This window comes from Penicillium robsamsonii (assembly GCF_028829455.1).
Source record: "Penicillium robsamsonii strain IBT 29466 chromosome Unknown utg000001l_segment0_segment0, whole genome shotgun sequence".
NCBI classification, from domain to species: Eukaryota; Fungi; Ascomycota; class Eurotiomycetes; order Eurotiales; family Aspergillaceae; genus Penicillium; species Penicillium robsamsonii.
In genome coordinates, this window is record NW_026643219.1 from 843,239 (window position 1) to 863,078 (window position 19,840).

Sequence of the window (19,840 nt, forward strand, 5' to 3'; positions counted from 1 at the left end):
CGAAGGGCCAGCATCAGTATATAGGTCATACTGAGACATACTAGAAAAACAGTTTACTAGTAAGGAAGAGGTATGAAAGGAAGATCTCTAACACCTACCTTTATAAGGACGAGAGTCGCGTTCAGCACTAGTAGATTAAAATTAACGGCAGTGCGATTATACATCATATATTTATTTCCTATTGTACAGACTAGCATTTTATTCACTCCATCCACGATGTATACAATCTACATAAGATGATCTGCCATAAGCTAATTGGGCTTAGCGTGGATGGACTGTTCCGTTTTACTCCAACTCCCCACACTATATGTAGTGCGGATACATCCCGCCGGCCTCCCCGGGGTTATCGGTGGGATATCTCCGATGCTTATGCGAACAGTCACCAATAGATAAATACATCAATGAGCACGGCATCCTCTATTCGAATAAGATAGAAAATCCCACACGCCATCATGTCAGTCACACATGTCTTCAAAGTCGTAGACGGCCTCTCACTCGAGATCGACGCCCTCTCCCCACCAACCAAAGATGAAAACGCTCCCGTCGTCCTGCACTTCCATGGAGGCTTCCTAGTAAGTCAAAAACAGCATCCAAACGCAAATAGAACCCCAGCTCACATCCAATCTCGCAGTTCCTAGGCGAAAAAACAACCTTCCCACCCCACTGGTTGATAAACGCCTGCCAAAAACGAGGTTGGACATACGCAACAGCCTCCTACCGCTTGCTACCCGAAGCCCCAGGCCTCGAAATCCTGCAAGACGCAATAGACGCCGTAAACTGGGTACATACGAACATCAGCAAGCGCGTAATCATCGCCGGCTCCAGCGCAGGCGGATATCTGGCGCTCGCTGCTACTGCGCACCCCGCTACACCGCGGCCTCTTGCTCTGCTCTCCATTTACGGAATGATGGATTCCTCCAGTGAGCGGTATATCAATCCTGGTCAGCCGCTTGTTGCTCCTGTCGAGGATGAAGCAGGCGCTTTGAAGGAAGTTGAGGATGCTATGCGGGATGATGCTATTGATGGGTATGCGTTTCCGACAAATCCGCCTGCTGATCGTCGGTTTGGGTGGATTAAGGCTTTGCATCAGGCGGCGCAGTATCCAGATGTGATTACGAGGAAGGCTGGGTTGGCAGCGAGGATTGCTGATGAGGGGATTGGGGCGATTTCGGTGGAGGATCGGGCGCTTTTCCCTGTTAGGTTTGGGTTGAATAAGAATTTCCCGCCTACGGTTCTTGTGCATGGAGATACGGATGAGTTGGTTGGGATTGAGCAGAGTGTTGCTGTGGCTGAAGCTTTGGAGGAGCTTGGGGTTGATGTTTCGTTTGAGCGTGCGGAGGGACAGGGACATGGGTTTGAGGCGAAGGAGGTTATTGATTTAGATGCGGATGAGCTAGTGGGAGATAAGGCTGTGATTGATCCGCTCAGAAGGGTTATTGCTCACCTTGAAAGACATGTTCAATGATGCTAGGGCTTCATGAAGACATTGTGAATTAAATTGATTATATACGAAGACCGAAATTACTATCTTGGTAAACAATTCCACCCCATCTCCTCCCAGACGATTTTCCAGAAAGCGCCAGTAAATCATCCGTAAGATCCAAAAAATAATACAAATCGTACATCAAGCCAACGTTTCAAATACAAATACACATCAAAATTCAGCATACGCATCACAGAATCTCGGAGAATCGAGATTCTCTTCTTCCGCTCTCCGTCTCGCCGATAGTAGGTGGTACAGCAAGACCCTGGTCATTAGCACTATCCCGCAGACTCTGAGCATCAGTTCCCTCGACATCCTGAGACGAAGATTGGATCCCCGAGTCACGACGCGAGTCATCATCGTTCGACTCATCATGGTTATCGGGAACGGTCTTGAAGAACGTCCTGCTCAGACGGTTCCTCTTCTTGCCATTGCCATTTTGCCTGATAGACCCCGAGGCAGAGTCAGCACTGTTAATCTTGCTCACATCAAAGCTGTTGCTGTAGTAGCTGGAAGACCTGTTGTGGGTCGGGATAGTTTCGCTTATAGGGTGTGAGGCAAGTGCTGCCCCGCGAGGCTCGTCGCGGCCGGTGAGAGAGGCGCCACCTTGGAAGGCGGGCTCGCTGTCTGTGTTAAACTCCGGAGCTGGCTGATGGGGGTAAATGGGAACTGGGGTACTGGAGCGGCGAACGAGACGGTCGCGGAACCAGTTCTTGAGCTTAGTGTCGGCGCGCGGGCTTGAGACTGGTGGCGTGAAGTAGTGCACAACCGCTGGTCCGGACGCAGTTGCCTCTCGCTGGTCGAGCTCCAGGGGCTCGGTTTGGCTTTGTGTCGGCCGCCGTGGGATTGCCGCGGGCACATCATTTTCGTCGGCCCTTGAAGGTTCAGCCTCCGGGACCGAAAGGGCGACAACGCTTGCGGGAGTGACTGTCTCTGTTTCCACAGAGGCTTCATCGGGGACGGTGTCCGTCGGCTCTGGCTGAACAGAAGCTTGCTCGGGGATGGTGTCCGTCGAGGCAGTGTTGTCTGCGGCTGTAGTCGGGGGCTGCTCTAATACACCTCCCTGGGCGGCAGGCGAGACAGCTCGAGCCTCTTCGGTCTCGGATTCCTCAACACGAGCTCGCTTGCCCTTCTTCCTCCACAAGAAGAATTTGGGAATCTTCCTCTCGGGTTTTTGGCGCTTGCTTGTATCTAATGTACTAGTCAGAGGATATATTGAAAGAGGGAAAGACAGGGTAGCTAACCTCTCAGTTGTTTCTCTACTTCTCTCGTATCAGCCTCGCGTTCACGCTCCACGGCAGCATGTCTCTGCTCTTCCTCAGCATCCAGGCGGGCTTCGATCTCATTGGCCCTCCGTTGTTCGGCATTATCGGCAATCTCATCAAGAGCCGGCTGGAGGCGAGACCGAGCGACAGCGTCGACGTCGGCCATGTCCATATACGTTTGGCCGCCGATGTTCACTCGATCCTCTTGGGTGCCAACCCCTTCAAAGTCTTGTGCCTCCTGTCGCACGAGCTCCTGGGCAACTTCATCCCACCCCCTCTGTACGGAAGCCGGAGCGCGACCGGTGTCCGCGCAAACTCGCGCCTCCATGTCTTGGAGGGTTCGTTCCACATTGCGGCGGGCAGCCTGCATAAGCAATTCACGATCCTGTGTCTGACGGTCCTCTACTTGGCCCATCTTGGTCCGCAGGCTGGTCATCTGGTTCCGGATTTGCCGCGACTTCTCTGCGTCAGTCTGAGCGGAATCCGTATCGCTTGAAGTTCTCTTGCGGCGGGTGGTTAAGAGCGACCGTTGTGGTTGAGGTGCGGTGCCATAATACAGCTGGTAGTCTGCGTGCTCATCCTGCATAAGCGCCAGCTTCTCGGCAGCTCGCTTTTGTGCTGCCTCTTGTAGGGCAATCGCACGCCGGAGAGCAGTCCCATCTGCGGTGGATACCGTCTTGCGGTAGCCCAGTTGACTATGGCCCTTTTGGGCTGCTCGGACGGCGGGAGATTCGCCAGTTTGTTGCTTGGCTGCGGTGATTTTGTACATGTCCTTTGCCATTGAGATAGCAGCAGCGCGCTGGGAGTTCATGTTTTGTTCTTCCTTTCCGAGTCGAACAGGTGGCGATGAAGTGTACAATTTCGGGTCAGTGTTAGACATATGTCGGACCCGGCTTGCTTCCATAGCAGGGTCTAAGTGGTCAAGGGGGTCTTCCTCTTCCACGCGGGAATATCGTGTTGCGCCGGTCGAAAGGTCATATGGAAGTTCGGAGGTAACCCCCGCGTCACTGGGTGCCGAGTCGGCTCTCTTTCGTGAGGTGTAGGCGCCCGATGCAGCCTTCAGCGCCTTGTCTTTCGGGTTACCGCCAACGGCTGTATGGTGGTAACGGTCGATTGAGCTGCCACGTCTGGCAGCGGATGCAGAGGCCTGGCTCACCGAGGCTCTCTGCTCACGCACAGCTAGCGCCGCAGCTCCCATCCCCTCCGCGCTGTGCTGGGTGGTGGGTTTAGGTTGCTGGGGCAGAGCGTAGTCCTTCACGCATAGTGCAGCCTTCTCGGCGGCAGGTTGTCTCGCCGGGGGCTGCCATACTTCGACAGGTTTACGATTTGCGTGTGCGATAACGGATGCAGCGGAGGCGTGGCTGAGCTTTCGAGTACCACCGACCGTGTGTGTGTCTGTCGCAAGGCGCATTGTCAGATTGGTTGTATTCGCTTATATCCAGGAATGATACTTACTTAAGTTTTGGCTTTTGATGGCGGTCGGGGCGCGGAGAGATGCCTTGCGTTCAGGGTGTGTCACATATAGAGCAGCAGTCGCGGCTATTTCACGTGAGATTAGCTATCAGCTGGAGATCAGGAATGCAGATCTTACCATCATCTGCTAGCCGGGACGGGCGAGTCACTTGTACAGTCGCCATAGTCGAACAAATTTTGATAAAGCAAAAGTCAAAAGGAAGAAGAGGACAGGAGAGACAAAACTATATGTGGAATGGAAGTCCGGAAAGCTTCTTTCATCCCCGTGACGTCGATCTGAAAGCCATTGCATCATCGTTGGGGAAAATCGATCTGCCCCGGAGCTACAGGGATCTCCCACGGGCGCTAGTGAACGATCTAAGTGGAGTGAAGATTCCGCATTTGAACGAGCCGAGTCCCATTCTCAGGTGGTGACGTGAGGACTTGAAAATGATCTTGAACTCTGATCTACATGGATCTACGTTGATACACGCTATAAATGCCGATCCTCCACGTTCCATCCGAATGACGATAACACTTGAGGGCTACAGTGATCGTTCAGTGGCTCGATGAGCCCAAGGCCTTAAGAATGAGGCACCAATTGCCAAGCATCCCCATTCTATAGTAATATTGTGTTGGAATGCTCTAGATGAGTGCAAATTTTACTGTTATGTAGTATTTTTTTGTACATATTCCACGTGTACATGTAAATTTGAGGCATAGACATGGAGTTCAACGTATCATGACCCTACGCAAAGTGTCACTTCAGTCCATCCCAATGTTGCTCCGAATCACTGCCCTCACCCTTACTGGGCCAACTTATACCAACCCCGTGATGTTCTTTCTGCCAGTCGCGAGGGATAAAGAAGTGTCTCATCACCGCAGTTTCCAACCCACGAGGAGATGGAAATTATAACTGCGCCGTACACTCCTAGATCCCGGCTCATCTTCATATGACACCGACGTATCTAATAGTAAAAAGCGAAAAACCTAGTATCCTACACATATAATCTCCCCTGACAGAACTGGGCGTATCAGCGAACAGGGGTATTCTAGCATTTCAACGAATCATTTTGAATTCCATCGGAGCCCCACTGTGAATTTCACGGGTGATGCACTAGAAAGCAGAGTAGCGACTCTAGAATCCCAACTCCGTAATATCACTGACAATTTCTGCGGTATCATCAGAGGTAACACGCTTCCGGTCAATGTAGTTGCCTTTTTACTTGACAAGCAATTGGTGGCTTCTTGCTCAAACGATATGACGGTCAGACTCTGCGACACAAACTAAATTAGCACGAGGATTATATAAAGCCAGTCTTGTGATTCTCAAAGTATCTCTTTCCCGTTCTGGACAATTCTGATAGAGGTGTTTCGGAAATGGGATCTGTTACTTCTTCTCCTTCGACTATAGCTTGTCCGTTTATGCTATTGGTGACGCGGAATTGGCTGACGGAGACGACAGATTTAATTTGGCTTCCTGAAGAGTATACCGTGACTAATGTGACTACACTGGGCAGGATGGTTGTAATTGGATATGCATCCGGGATGATCTTATTTATTAATGTATAGTATGATCCTCATCAGTTCAGTGAATACGCTAGACTATCTAACGTCAAAAATTAACAATGAACAGCAAATACTTATGAGTCATCCCAAAGCATGGGGAAGTCTAAAGAGGAAAACTGGGGGTTTGGAAAAGAGTCTTGTTGCGCCATTGAGAAAAGATTATCGGGCATTGAGTAAGGATCCCCTGCCTCCAAAGACGGCCACTTTTCCTGTTCACCATACATCCCTATCGGAGTCGGTGACCGGGCTGGCCCTAAAGAGCCGGAAACAGATGAACTGAGAGCGAGTGGACTAGATGGCTGCTTGGCCTGCAGAGTTCTGACAAAAAGCTGAATAGCCACGCGGGCTCCAGATGCAGACATGTCACTGAGCTCGGCTAGCATTTGAAGGCGACGAATAGCCTGCTCTACTGCCTGCATTGCTATTTGATATGTCATTCTAACTTTGATTCCCATAAGGTTCGGGCTATTATCGTCCTGATCAAATGGGAAATCTGCATGGGAACAGAGATTAAGCAGAAGAATGGCAGGCTCAGAGTTGAAAATAATTGCAGAAAAGCGCGTATGGGAGCCCCCAACCATTGTATGAAGGGCTGTAACAGCTTCGAGCACTTTCAGTGCAGCCATACCAAGTCTCTGCTTCTGCGACCGGAGCAGAACTTTCTTGTATGGGGCTAAGCTTGCAACTTGGTTTGGTTTGAGTAGCAGGAGAGGTCGGAAGTTCCAACAAATTGAGTCGAAAATCTCGAGATATAGAAGTTGTCTTTGCATGGGTAGTTTTGGGAGAGCCTGATCCAAAGTCGTGTCTGGGTAGGCTACAGCGAAGGCCGGGTGTAAGTTGCTGAGATACTCGGGGTTGAACTTGTCATATCTCCGCTCACTCTCGGTCGGGTCAAACTCAGCGGTACGCTGCAACCCAAGGCCTCGCCAAAACAAGCCAAGCTGAACTTGCATGAGACGTTCGGTGAATATGTCGGGCGCTCTGGCAGCAGTTTCTGCCGGTATATGGCCAATGTCTGGGATCAAATGTAGCTGGGGCAATGTTTGCTCGACCAAGTGATTGGGTAAGAACGGGATCCGATCTAGTTGTCTGGACAAATGACTGTCATCCAGATGCGTCAGTAAGATCCCAGTATCACACTGATACCAAGCGTACCTGTCCAAAACATAGAGGCTGCAAAATGTTCTCCGCTGAACATCTCTTTCTAACTCCTGGGCACTATCTTTACCAAGCTGGGATTCCATCAAACTGGTAAGATGAGTGTGGATGCCAGCCTTTTGAGCAGCTCTGCATGCAGAAGCTATGCCCTCCCAGAATTGGGCAGTCCTCCCTTCACATGAAACTTTCAATGCAGCAAAAATGATGTGTTGAACACGGACCAAAGTGCCTTTCCAGTCGAGAATCTCGCATGTTGTAGCAAGATTGTTCCCGATATTAGTACATGTGTCACGAATATCGGCTAGAGACCGACCGCGAATTTGATCAACAGCATGAGATGGCGAGGGGAGAAATTGTGTCGCATAAGAGCAAATGCGAGTAATTAGAGCTGCAAATTCGACGTCGGCAACCTCCGATATTTTATCCTTTGCACACCACATCTGGTAATTTGCCAAGAAGCTGGGGGCATGGATGACTTGCTTCATCTTGAGTCCACGTTAGAGGTTAGAACAAGAGTTGAACTGCATCAACAAATATGTCATAATTATGTAGTCATCTAATCCAGCAGTGGTACTGCTTCTCCGTAATCTAATTAGGATATGGTAACCACTCATATAATCACGTCAAGACAGCCAGTTAGTAGCCATGGAAAACGCACGTCTCCCCAAGAGGAAACGGAGCTGGTCCCTGGTCCAGTTATATACACCAGTGTTCCCCTGGCTGTACCACCGCCGCTACCCGAGACCCAACCCGCTGTCTCGCCCGACCAAAACACACCATCTTTGACTGATGACTCTACTGCTACGAGCAGCTCTCCCCCAACCCCAACTAGAAGTCAAGAAATTCTTTTGGGGATGGATAGCCACAGAAATATCCTTGATCTTTACTTCACGGAGTACGAGCCAGTCTGGGCTGCAGGTGTAGAATTCCCGGGGGTCATCCCCGAAGAAATTGCAGAATTTCTCTACGAAGGAATAGAGCAGGTGACCTTGTTCATTGGTCCAGTTTCAAGCCTCCTTTGTCTTGCGGGGGTAGAGGAGCTCATAGAGCTCATTGAAGACCCCGCATATACTCTCACAGATGAGTACCGCTCCATCCCGCAGGGAGCTCCGCGTCGCTGGATTGTCCAGATGCTGTACGAAGAAGGAATGATCCCGACAACCATCATGGCAAAGGTCTGTGGAGAGAATGTCGAAAAACAGACTTCAACGGTTACTCGGGCCAGCCTCATACCCCCCAATGTCACATCTACTTCTGCTCGAAAGAGTGTTCCAGATGTCTTTCCTTTTGCGCTCCAACAATCCTTTCTGCCAACCGTTTCTTGTGTCGAGGCGGGACTAAAAAAAAAGAACACAAACAGAAATTGTGTTGATTTGATGAATAATTTCATCAATTCGCTTGGCGGCAATCTTCTTTTCAAGGGTTTATCCCGCCGGGCAGTGGCTAACCTAGTCGCATTCTTTACACCCCTCGTCTCTTCAAACACCTTTGACCACGAGTTTGGACCTGCTACACTACCCTCTTACTCAAATATGACAAAGGTCCTCTGGGTGCTGATTCTGACGCAATCCTGGTCTCTCTCGGGTCGTTGGGGGTTCACCAGGGAGGAGCTATCGCCGCCCTCCGCCGCGACGGCGGCCAGGTCTTGGTTGCTGTCGCCGGAGGGTTGGTCTCAATTTGTGTCCGCAGCGCCTTCACCTCATCGTGTAGCTTCTCGTTCTGCTCCTGGAGGACATTCTGGTTGTGCTTGACCTCCTGGAGTTCCTGTTGGGTTGCTGCGATGGTCGCGGTTTGGTGGTGCATGACGTCCTTCAGTGTGCCGATCATTTTCCACACCTCCTTGGTGGTGATTCGACCGGCTGGATCCGAAGGACCGAAGGCATCTCCACTCCGGGTTCGCTTCCGGTTCTCGACGGTGGTTCTGGTTGCCAGGTCTTCCCCAGTGAAGCAGTCGGTGGGTCCTTGAGTGGTTGTGGGAGGAGTCTCGGGCCCTCCCACGTGTGGGTCCGTCATCGGTTAGGGGTTAGTTCCCGCTCGGTACCCAACATCGCAGTTTTATATCAAGATATATCTTAATCACAACGTCGCTTCGTAGTCCTGGACCGAATTGGATCCCAGATCACGGTAGCTGCCTAACAGGCAGCTACGGGATGCAGGCAGCAACCTTGACTACAGATAGCGGTGGCTGCCCTCAGAAAGTTCTAATTTATCATCACACTTGTACCTCAATTCACAGTTTCAACTGACCGAGAGGTAGACTGGTTACAGTAGTATTCGAAATCAGCTATACCTCCAAGCTCAAAAACATATGACGGATCTGGCAAGATTCGAACTTGCGATCTTATCGATTTTCCGTAAACAGAAACAACATGCGTTAACCACTGCGCCACAGATCCGCTAGTTACAGATGGTCAGGAAGTACAGTCCTATACTACAGACGGGCTCGAAATCAGTTTCACCACTTCACTTTCTTTTCTTCTTTGTTGAACTCTGTTTTGCATGGCGCCCTGCCTTTTACGGTTAGTATACTCCTGACCCGCACGTTGACAGTATCTTATTACGGTAATAAACAATGGGATTGAATTACCTATCGTATCATGGTTGTATCTCATTTGCAAACAAGCCAAACAGACTAGTTGCCAGGAAATTCGGTCTGGTAACCAAATTCACTCTCCCAACACTACCGAGTAGATATGATCTGCTCCCTTGGGGAATATCTCCAAGAGAAAGCGCGATGGGTTCTAGTTTGATGTGCTCATAAGCCCTTGGGGACCGGAGGAGTAGATAAATCGTCATAATCGTCTTTGCAATAGCCAGTTGAGACAAAAAGTGCGGTGTTAAGCGTTCTTATCAGCAGACTCAACAAATCTAATCTCGCGCGTAGGAACTAGTTCCTAGGAGTGACAAACGGCATAAGCGGGTATGCAGCCATTCTAATGACAAAAGTTTATTGGCCACTTCCAGGCATCCTATAGCTCCTAGGAATCCAGTGGGTGTATAGTGTATACTTAAGGATATGTGATTATGAACTAATCCTTAGCTTCTAGGAGCTAGGTTGGATCTCTGCGGGATTTTGTGTTTATTGACCGCTGCAGGAATCATGAAAATAGCACGTCTCTAGTCTGTAAGCGCACGGTCCTACACCTCTTCTCGAGTTATTTAAGCCGCCCACTCAATTTATGGAAAGGCAATATCTTTCGCACTGGAAAAGTTTTTGACGCAATTCTGCATTCGTCCCCTGATTTTCAGAGACTCCACCATATCGTCGCTTTGGACATTACACACAACACCTAAATGGTGCAAACGCGCCAACAAGCCCACCGAAAGGCACAGCCTGACAAACGAAAGGACACCGCCGTCAAGTCTGGCGTACAGAAGCCGTTTCGAACTACAAAAGTCCGAAAAGGCAAGCATGTCAATGGTTCTCGAAGAGAAGTTAGCCTGTCTTCACAGGTCTATAGGCTTTTGGATAAAGATGCATCTGAAGAGGATTTCAAAACCCTCCTAAAGGAGAGCAAAGACCAGTTGGACTTCATTCCGCCTCTCGCGTTTGACAATATATACGCCAAAGATGTCTATTACCGTGCTATTCACAAGCAACGGCTTGATGCTTTACCATGGATGCTTGAAAGACAAAACTTGGACAATTGGAACACTCTCCATTAACCTGGAGCTGGTGAAGAAACTTGGAATTGAGATTCCTAAACTCGGTTGTGTTGTTGATAGAAGTGGGCGGACTCCCCTTTATCTCGCATTTACTAAATCCAACGCTCAAGTCGCTCGCTTTCTGTTGGAATCAAACTGTTGGAATAATTACCATGGTGTCGATCGAAACTGCCTTGGTCATTTAACGGTAGAAGCCCTTGCGTTCGATTACAGAAAGTCAGGAATGTGTGAATGGGCCAGCTTGGTTGGATGGCTTTATAATGAGGGAGGGATGGTGACTGATACCAGAGATTCGAACGGCGAGACCGCCATTGACCTCACCATAAAATGGGATGTTTTCGATGTTAGAGTGAAATACGCGTTGATGGGGAGGAAATGAATTGCCATTACTGTATCTTCGTCTTATCACTTCAGTCTTCCCGCCATTATTTCAAATGTTGCTTAGTCCTATTTAATATTCAAAGTCACAGCGAGATACGCCCCACGCTCCTTTCGAGTCGTCATGGCTGAGATGTGGTTCAGTCCTCTTAGATAGATACCAGTTCCTCCGGCACCGGCAATCACACGTCCGACAATCAGGGCACCCATATTCGGACCGCCACCACAGAGAGCAGACCCGCCCTGAAACAAGACAATCCCGGCAATGTAGAGCCATTTCATGTTGAATGTGGTGAAAAGAAATCCGTAGGGCAGAATGACAGCGACTGACCCAAGAGGGAACCCGGCCCCAATCCAGGCGAGTTGGTCGACTTGGCCAAACCTCTGAATTACCGCCCCTTGTACGTCTGCAGCGATCGTTGTATCCAGTCCGTACATCAATGCTGACAGGTAAAGAGCAGCGCAAATTAGAAACCATCGATAGCCCGTAATTTTGTGTACATCGTCGTCGCTGGCCCCCGGATCACTCCACTGATCCTTTTCGTTGGGTTGATGGAGGTAGTGTTCACTTCCTTGGCTCACATTTCGGTTTTCGGTCGGTGAATATGCTGTGTTCTGTTCAATATCTCCGGCATTATCTATGGCAGGAGTAGACGATATGGTTGTCATTGTAGAAAACTGATAGCGTGCTGAGCTATTAGGTAGTGTTGGGTTGTAGTTATATGTGAGCACACACAATGAAGGATGCCACAGCACCAACCGGATGAGGAAGAGGAGAAAGGATATGACATTTCATGGGAATAGGAGTTAAAGAATTGCATGATATTAACTCCGATGGATTTGAGATGTTGATATTTGTTAGTATAAACAAACCCGATGATTGTCGGCCGAAGTTATCAGGACCCTCTTAGAACCCGAAAGGCTTCAACTCAATCGGTACACCCGAGTTGCTGATAAACTTCAATTTAAAGATTTTAATTTTGATTCATGCTAACTCCAGGGGTTCGCGGATATAATCGGTCATACGGAGTGTAGTTGTATGATTAGATGTGGGAAACGATACAGCATATTTTACCACCAGACCACTACAAAAACCATGATCCTTGTATGAGGCCTAGAGGCGCCATACCTACTGTTTGACATTAGAGCATATTTGGTATTCCCGCATATCCAGGAGATAGAGATATCTGCGCCTTGATGAGGTCTCCCAATAAAAACTTGTGACCAAGGACATGGAAACTTGTAGTCGCCCTGTACTGTGAGTTTAAGGGAGTCAGCCCGACTAATAGATATCTTTTTATGTCTCCTATAGGTATCGCCATGTTCATCAAAAGTATGACTTCGAGAAGTGGCAGAAAGAGCACCGACTTTCCCCATTACTATGTGGCAATTAGAGATGTTTTCTCCCAAGACTATGCTGATAGATACAAGCATATGACCGTATCTCTTGTTCTTCTTTTTTTTATTGGCCTCTGCTAGATGTCCATCTTTTGAAACTTGGTCCAGGATGATGATTTATTCTCTTTGCAGTCCTCGCTCTTCTTACCATATGGCCGATATATCTTCTAGAAATGAGAGGTATGCTCTGGCGACACAAAATCTCCAGATCAGCAACGAATGATCTAGAGGAAGAGGGGCAGCAGAAAATAGAGAATAGCCAATTAGAGACAAGAGCCTACTCTCCCAAACAACCATAGACTTGACCATAGAAAGCGACCTTCAGCTACGGCAGCCTATTACCGCGAGTGCGCCAGTTCAGGTTTTACCTGTAGTATACTTTATGATAGTATTTTATACATTTGAATGCATCCGGTGTAGTTTAGTGCTTTCGATGTAATAAAAATATATTAAAAAAACACCCATATCTCAAGGGTAAAAAGACTCTAAAAAAAGAACATTTGAAACCAACACAGCGCTAACAACCCTGGAGTACTGTACATCGGCCTAAATCGCCAACCCCCGCACTGTAGTATCGTTTCGCACATCAAAAAGACCTTCTGTTCACACTACTTCTTTGTCTTGACAGCAAGATGAAAATATCTACCTATCTTGTGCTGTTGGCTGGGGTTTACGGGGTAGATGCGAAAGCTAGTTTCCTACAGTCTCCGTCTATCGTTGGCACCAACATCAATACCGCCGAATCGATCCATACCACCACCGTGAAGTATGATGAGGAGGACAGTATCTTGTTGCCCCAAAGCAACCACAATGGATGGGTCAATCCTGAAGATTTGGCTCCTATGCCACAGTGCATCGCTCAGCAAGACCAGTCCACCTGGCTCCGTGCGATGACAAAATGCACCACCAAGCGATGCACCTCCCACTTTGGATTTATCTGCACCCATCACCAATGGCTGACTCAACTCGGCTGTCTCCGCATCGCATTCCCCCCCGACGTTATCAAAAGTTATCTCCCATACTGTGGTCGATCAGTTCTCGCCAAAGCGCAGTTGTATCTATGGATTCATAATATCAGCGGTCGAACATGGCTTGCTGATGTTGGCGACGCGAATGGACTGCAGAATCTCACCCCAGACTCCCTAGCTAAAGGATACGCAGCCGTTGGCGTGCTTCACAATGCACCGACATGTCTGACGCACTCGGTTTCTGCTTTGTCGATGGAACCATTTCAACATGTAATGGCCTCCTGTGGTTTCACAAGTACCACCCAACACACCGGAAACGCTGCTCGTCCTTGGGAATATAGTGAAAGGCTACGGTCTATGGTCGCTCTGGATTTTGAAACTGTTGGTTATGATCTGGTCCAGCGTCGCATCTACGATCTAGTCCTGCATCGCATCACCGATGGCGACTATTTTGATAAAGATTGCTTCTGCAACGCCTTCAATATAGATCACAAAAAGGAACCTTGTTCAGGGTCGGAACAACTGGACTTCACGAAGGAGCGTCTTTGGATTAATGCCACCTGTGGGTCGACATCCTTACCCGAGAACTGGACGGATACACTCAAAACCACACAATTCGCGTATATTCCCGTCGAAGATTGGCACTGGCCCAAATGCGTTGCGGATATTCCGGAGCAGGTGATCGAGCTTACTGATCAGTGTGCAACTGATGTTTGTGAGGTCGGTGGCTACTGCAAAATCAAGCGCGCAGTTGACAGGGCTTGCTTTTGTCGCAACATCAGCTACGATTCCTGCGGAGGGTCGTGCCAGATATTTGAGACCCGAATTGACTATGTCAAATGGCTCCATGATCTTTGTGGCAATGTGCAGGACTGGCACGGTCTGCCAGATAATTGGCGTCAATTAGCCGTCCCTACCACCCTCGACATGATCCCATGGCGTTGGACATTGAAGCCATCCAACGATTCAGATATTACCCATACCCCCAGTTTAGGAGACACCGGAGAAACAGAAATATGTGCCTCGAATGAGTCGAAACTCACAAGCTTTGCTCTTGTCAATATAGCTACTTTCCTTGCAGTATCTCTCAGCCAGAGAACAGACATAGTACATCGAATCGCACGACTCTTTCCATGCAACTCGCAGCCGTGGCCTTGGCTTGTCAAAGGAACATTAATCGCCGCTCTGCAACTCCTTGCAAACTTATTCAGTCTCCTTTTTATTCAACAAACCCCTGGGTATGAGAAGGTTCCAATCATTCAATTAATGCTTCTCTGGAGCTCAATGCCTCGGCCTACTTGGCTGACAATCTTGTTGATTGGTGTACCAACCTTTGGAGAGTTGAGGCTCTTCGTGACCGCGTCTTCGCTACTTGCTGAAGTAATCCTCCAGTTTCTATCCGCATATTACATGCTTATAACTGTTCATTACGGTCGAAAACACTATTTCTACTTTGGAGGCATGGATGGAGCGGAGAAAGGGGGATCTGCAAAAGTTATGTATGCCGGAGCACTGGTGTGGCTTATTATCGTTAGCGTGGTGATCACTCAGTTAATACGGGCTATGGGTAGGATGACCAGGTTGACTGGATCTGGTTTCGATACACTAGAGTGGCAGGGAGGCAAGCAAGCAACATGGAAGGTTGAGGAGCTGATGGCCTACTTGGATGAACGTTGCACAAGGTTAATGGAGATTCAGAGCTCAGAAGAAACACTGTTGATAAGGAGCGAGGGTAGGAGCCCAGAAGAAACACCGTTGATAGAGAGCAAGGGGGGAGATCACACGGGTTATGGCACTTGCTCTGTTGAAGACAAACATGGCCGGGTTTCCCGGAAAGCCTTCATGGGATTGTATGCGGCTACGGTCATCATCATGCTCCTTCTTTGGATTGCGCAGTGGCTCTTTTGGGGTGGATTTATTGGTCTTAGTTCGGAAGAGTACGTATCCATTCCCGTTACCTACATACTTGGTACATAATAACTAACCGGATATAGATTCTGTCCCCCTCATATTGGGGTACTGACGGCTATCTGGACTGCGTTCTCATTAGTAGGCACTATCATTCTTATTTAGTCAAGTTTATTGTCCATTTCGAGAATTAGATCTATGACCGTGTTTCATGAACTATTCGAAAAGAAATTTGGCCTTCATGACAACATCATTGTAAAGTGTTCATTTTCGTCGGCTAATTAATCGTCACCCGGCTAATATAGGTGGGAAAGGTAAAATTTGTGATTCAGCCATTTGTAGTATCGAATTGTGTAAAGATATGCGAAGTCTCGTAGCATATCCTTACTTTGCTCTATTGTTCATATCGTGTAGTATTATAGTTACCCGCTCTCTGCACTGCTGAAGACTTCCAGTATTGCCATCATATTACCGGAGATGAAGCATCTCGAGGATGTCATGACGCGCAAAGAAAGACCGGTTCCGCTTCCCAAAGACATCTATACCGGGGAAATATTAGTCAGGCAGATATTGAAGATTGGTTCCGCACTTAGTAAACTTACACATGGGAATACTTAACAAGCAGATGCCCACTTGGATGCTACCGATGATAATCATGGTATGCTTGATGCCCCCGTGTGCAAACCATTTGTAGGCGAAAAAGGTCAGTACAAAGCTGAACATGTTTTTGAAAACCAGCATGCAGGTAAATGCCTCGATGGCCATCTCGCCTAGTAATATCAGCAATCATTTCTACACAAGGCCTGAGGGTTCACATACGATGGGCGTCGACGATATATAGTGAAGCAGCAACAGCCCCCATTACCATACCGACGATCAGGAATGCAAAGAATACGTCTGGCAGTAGCCAGCCATAGTGCATCACATTATTTGCAGTCCATCCGAACCCGTATAGTCCGATGCCACAGAAAATGAGCTGAGGAATCACCAAAAGGATCCGGAACTCAGGCTCGTATTTGCCGTGGTTGAGCCGGATCATCAACTTGTTGATGGAATCAGAAAGCAAACCAGACAGAATGAGACCCACAACGGAACCGATGAAGGCACCCGTGTAAAGATATCCAGTCTTGTCTTCTTCGAACCACATCGGAGGTCCAAGGAACACAATTGCTAGAACCACACCAACGAAAACCGCCCATCCGATGACAACGCCTTGGATAAGACAAGCCTAGACTTTCGTCAGTGTGTGAAATCAAATGTGAAACGGGTTGCTTACCCAGAAGATGCCCGGATGGAAGAACAACGGGAATGGACGAAGTAGCAGCTTGAAAAAGCTCTCATCTGTCTTTCGTCCATTGAAAAGCCTAAGCGATTTAGCGAAGGAATCTTTCTCGGGGACTGTTGTCGCGGCTTCAGTTCTCGGGATTTCGTTTAGACCAGCTTCCACCGGTCTAAGCTCCTTGGTATCATCATTGGACACTTCACTGAGCGAAGCATGAGACTCCATGGACTCTCCCTGTCCGCCAGTTCGCTTGAAGTCGGTGTTCAAGTAATCAGAGCGCCGGAAAGCAGTTTCAGGCACGAAAAGGAACATCAGTGGCAACGAAGCGCCGAGGAAAATTGCGACAAAGTAGAAAGACCACTGCCATCCCATGGACTTGGTGATCTTCCCGACCACAACGGGCGTTAGAAAGGCTGCGCCAAAGAGTGCGACATTGGATACTGCCATGCGCTTTCCTCTTTCCTGTGGTATTTCTATTAGTCTCCTTGTATCTTAAACCTTTGGGGAAATAAGGCCCAACTTACATGAACGAAATAAAGATCTCCAACACAGGCATTGACCAACGCCTCAAACGGCGCCAATGCAACACCTTGGAATACCCGTGCCCATATGAGACTATTCTGGTTCTTTCCACTAACCCCAGCCCAGATACAACTAATAACCATCAACACATGGCCGATTAGGAACAGATGACGTTTCCCCCAGACTCGAGCCGTTGGTACAATGAGAATCCCCGCCACACCGACACCGCACAGGTGATATCCAGTCAACAGAGCGGCTGCTGTGAACGTTATTTCCTCGTAATCTGCGATGGTGACGGTATTGGCGGCGAGGATGGAGCTTAGGGTTGTGCAGAGGATGGTTACGAAGGACAGAATGGCAAGGATCATATCGCGTCGCCATAACGGCCAGTTCTAATGCGATCGGTTGGGTCAGGTCTTGTGTGCTTATGGGACCAAGTCATGGGGCGCATTTCTCTCTGGCACATACCAACGGGTCGTTTGGGTCATCGCTCGGTTGTGGGACGAGGATAATCGGCTGGTTGCCCGACCAGTCACATTTAAGGCCTGAGGCGCCCAGGGTCTGGTCGCTCGCCTCGCTGTTTTGCTCGTAGATATCGGAGGTACCTGGCGTTTTGAAGTTGTGATGAGCCACGCTGGGTTTAATTGCAGGGTAGGGGAATATTACCTGGGACATGCGCGAGCTTTGTATCTTCCAGTACTCCGAGACCCATTATTGCAGGAAGCTAACGGCGCACTTGTAGGTGATGCACTTGTAGGTAATGCAGCGGTTTAAATAGAAAAGTAAAACAAAGTCAGGAGGGGTACGGAGTATAGCAACTCAGGCTAAGTTTCGACCATCCAAAGGAAGCTACGTGCAAAGCTGGCCAATAGGAATAAATAGTTGTTATAAATAAGGATGACATATTCAATTTTTAGGACTATAATATAGTCCTAAAATATAACTAACCTGAAAGATAAGCAGCTCGGTCGATATGTTAAGGCCCCGAGTGTGGGCGTAACCTGCATTGTGATTGTTTTGAATGTGATAAGAGGCGAATTCCAAATCCTTGTACAATACAAGTCTCCACTGGAGATTCTATTACCTTTAAGCCAACCGTGCAGTATATACGATACGCCCAAAACGCGGGGAAACCTGAGCCACTGACGAAGTTGGTTCCTTGGGGGGAAAGCTTGGATCGGCGCGCTTGGACCGAGGCATCACATTCGTTAAGCGTTGGATCTTCGACCGAGGTGCAGGTAGATCTCTGCAAGAATGAAATAGCTCGAAACTGTCTTTAGCACACAGCCCCAAACCCACAAGTTAGGTGTTGAGATCAGGGGGTCCACTGTAGAGGGAACAGAATAATGCTGACCGGAGGCTTGCAGATTTCCCATTTTAACCCTACGATTGGTATAGAGTGTAAAGCCGTACAACCCGAATGATCGTCATAAAAACAAAACAGACGGCATGGAAGTGAAATATTGTTGGAAGTAAGGTGATGGGAGGTCTGTACTTGGAATATAGTTGGCAAATAAATTGCCACAGTACCAAACAACAATATCCACATCTACGCCCAGACCTTGCAGGTAATTCTAGGAAATACCAATACACGATGGTGGAGTCTTAAACAATTTGAGGCCTGTTTATCAATCGGGTCTATAGCAACGGCCCTTGGTTTATATCCTAATACCGTAGACTCGCTTTTAAAAGCGGACATCGCCGTTCACAATATTATCGATACAAAAAAAATATACAGAGAAGGGACTGAGACATACTCCGTGCCCATCTATACATACACGTGACCATCTATAGTCAGGTGACATGTCAGGTGACCACTGGTGTCACATCACTATCAATGGCCTCCAGAGCTAGACTCGAAGGTATCAGGCGCGTTGTTTCCACAGCAGCTACGACGCGAGCGCATTCCATATTGAAGTCAAACCCTCATCCCCGAGGAGCTCTAGCCTGCATCATTACCAAATCCCAACCCCCGAGCTGACGCTCTCCTCACCTGAGACTACTGTGGAGCGCGCACGCGAAGCACAAGCATTGACGCAAAACCAAAATCCACTACACATATCCAGTCCAATTTACATCATGTCCTCGACTTCCCCTCCAAAGGAACCCGATCTTGACCCGGAGGCGCAATCGGGAGAAGAGCAAGACCACATAGACAAGGATCATCACGACGCGCATGGACACCAAGGCGAGTTTGAGGTGAAGGAACAGGATCGGTGGCTTCCGATTGCCAATGTGGCTCGTATCATGAAGCTTGCCCTTCCCGACAATGCGAAGATCGCAAAAGAAGCCAAGGAATGCATGCAGGAATGTGTGAGCGAGTACATCTCATTTATCACGAGTGAAGCCTCGGAGAAATGCCAACAAGAGAAGCGCAAAACCGTCAACGGCGAAGACATCCTATTCGCCATGACTTCGCTGGGCTTTGAGAATTACGCCGAAGCACTCAAGATCTACCTATCCAAGTACCGTGAAACTCAGTCAGCCCGTGGCGACAACCAGAGACCCCCAAGCGCTGGCGCTGGATATGGAGCTGGAGGTCCGGTTGGTGGTCCGGGTGCAGGTGGACCTGCACTAGCTCGTCCAACAGGGTTCCCCAATACCGAAGGCGCAAACTCTATGTCGAACCTCAGTCTTGATCCGTCTGAGCAAGACGCCTCTGCCTACGGTTATCCGCCCATAGTTGGCCAGCCTCACAACGGCGCAGGCGGCGAGTCATACTAGTGGATGACGTGAAGGGGTCGGCGAGGGACGCTGCAGCCAGTTTCAATATCGGCTGCATGTTCTGGAG

At 48.7% G+C, this 19,840-nt stretch overlaps 9 protein-coding genes across 9 annotated transcripts; 5 read left to right on the forward strand and 4 right to left on the reverse strand.

Moving 5' to 3' along the window:
- Nucleotides 1-452: 452 nt before the first annotated feature.
- Nucleotides 453-1,465, forward strand: N7447_000352 (Alpha/beta hydrolase fold-3; the record flags this gene model as incomplete). The annotated part of the gene is made up of 2 exons (XM_057224628.1): nucleotides 453-572; nucleotides 632-1,465. 2 exons carry the CDS (start codon nucleotides 453-455, stop codon nucleotides 1,463-1,465), a joined length of 954 nt encoding a protein of 317 aa, XP_057088644.1.
- Nucleotides 1,466-1,673: 208 nt separating this feature from the next.
- Nucleotides 1,674-4,385, reverse strand: N7447_000353 (uncharacterized protein; the record flags this gene model as incomplete). The annotated part of the gene is made up of 4 exons (XM_057224629.1): nucleotides 1,674-2,674; nucleotides 2,728-4,143; nucleotides 4,204-4,287; nucleotides 4,340-4,385. 4 exons carry the CDS (start codon nucleotides 4,383-4,385, stop codon nucleotides 1,674-1,676), a joined length of 2,547 nt encoding a protein of 848 aa, XP_057088645.1.
- Nucleotides 4,386-5,843: 1,458 nt separating this feature from the next.
- On the reverse strand, nucleotides 5,844-7,412 carry N7447_000354 (fungal specific transcription factor domain-containing protein; the record flags this gene model as incomplete). Its single annotated transcript, XM_057224630.1, has 2 exons — nucleotides 5,844-6,870; nucleotides 6,925-7,412. The coding sequence occupies 2 exons, from the start codon at nucleotides 7,410-7,412 to the stop codon at nucleotides 5,844-5,846; spliced, it is 1,515 nt and encodes a 504-aa protein (XP_057088646.1).
- A 114-nt stretch (nucleotides 7,413-7,526) lies between these two features.
- Nucleotides 7,527-8,678, forward strand: N7447_000355 (uncharacterized protein; the record flags this gene model as incomplete). Its single annotated transcript, XM_057224631.1, has 1 exon — nucleotides 7,527-8,678. One exon carries the CDS (start codon nucleotides 7,527-7,529, stop codon nucleotides 8,676-8,678), a length of 1,152 nt encoding a protein of 383 aa, XP_057088647.1.
- Nucleotides 8,679-10,221: 1,543 nt separating this feature from the next.
- Nucleotides 10,222-10,593, forward strand: N7447_000356 (uncharacterized protein; the record flags this gene model as incomplete). Its single annotated transcript, XM_057224632.1, has 1 exon — nucleotides 10,222-10,593. One exon carries the CDS (start codon nucleotides 10,222-10,224, stop codon nucleotides 10,591-10,593), a length of 372 nt encoding a protein of 123 aa, XP_057088648.1.
- Nucleotides 10,594-11,040: 447 nt separating this feature from the next.
- On the reverse strand, nucleotides 11,041-11,640 carry N7447_000357 (uncharacterized protein; the record flags this gene model as incomplete). The annotated part of the gene is made up of 1 exon (XM_057224633.1): nucleotides 11,041-11,640. The coding sequence occupies one exon, from the start codon at nucleotides 11,638-11,640 to the stop codon at nucleotides 11,041-11,043; it is 600 nt and encodes a 199-aa protein (XP_057088649.1).
- A 1,361-nt stretch (nucleotides 11,641-13,001) lies between these two features.
- N7447_000358 (uncharacterized protein) lies at nucleotides 13,002-15,314 on the forward strand (the record flags this gene model as incomplete). The annotated part of the gene is made up of 1 exon (XM_057224634.1): nucleotides 13,002-15,314. The coding sequence occupies one exon, from the start codon at nucleotides 13,002-13,004 to the stop codon at nucleotides 15,312-15,314; it is 2,313 nt and encodes a 770-aa protein (XP_057088650.1).
- A 399-nt stretch (nucleotides 15,315-15,713) lies between these two features.
- On the reverse strand, nucleotides 15,714-17,724 carry N7447_000359 (putative MFS transporter; the record flags this gene model as incomplete). The annotated part of the gene is made up of 6 exons (XM_057224635.1): nucleotides 15,714-15,784; nucleotides 15,848-16,015; nucleotides 16,065-16,473; nucleotides 16,522-16,989; nucleotides 17,052-17,441; nucleotides 17,518-17,724. 6 exons carry the CDS (start codon nucleotides 17,722-17,724, stop codon nucleotides 15,714-15,716), a joined length of 1,713 nt encoding a protein of 570 aa, XP_057088651.1.
- A 1,404-nt stretch (nucleotides 17,725-19,128) lies between these two features.
- N7447_000360 (nuclear transcription factor Y subunit beta) lies at nucleotides 19,129-19,773 on the forward strand (the record flags this gene model as incomplete). Its single annotated transcript, XM_057224636.1, has 1 exon — nucleotides 19,129-19,773. The coding sequence occupies one exon, from the start codon at nucleotides 19,129-19,131 to the stop codon at nucleotides 19,771-19,773; it is 645 nt and encodes a 214-aa protein (XP_057088652.1).
- Between the last annotated feature and the right edge of the window lie 67 nt (nucleotides 19,774-19,840).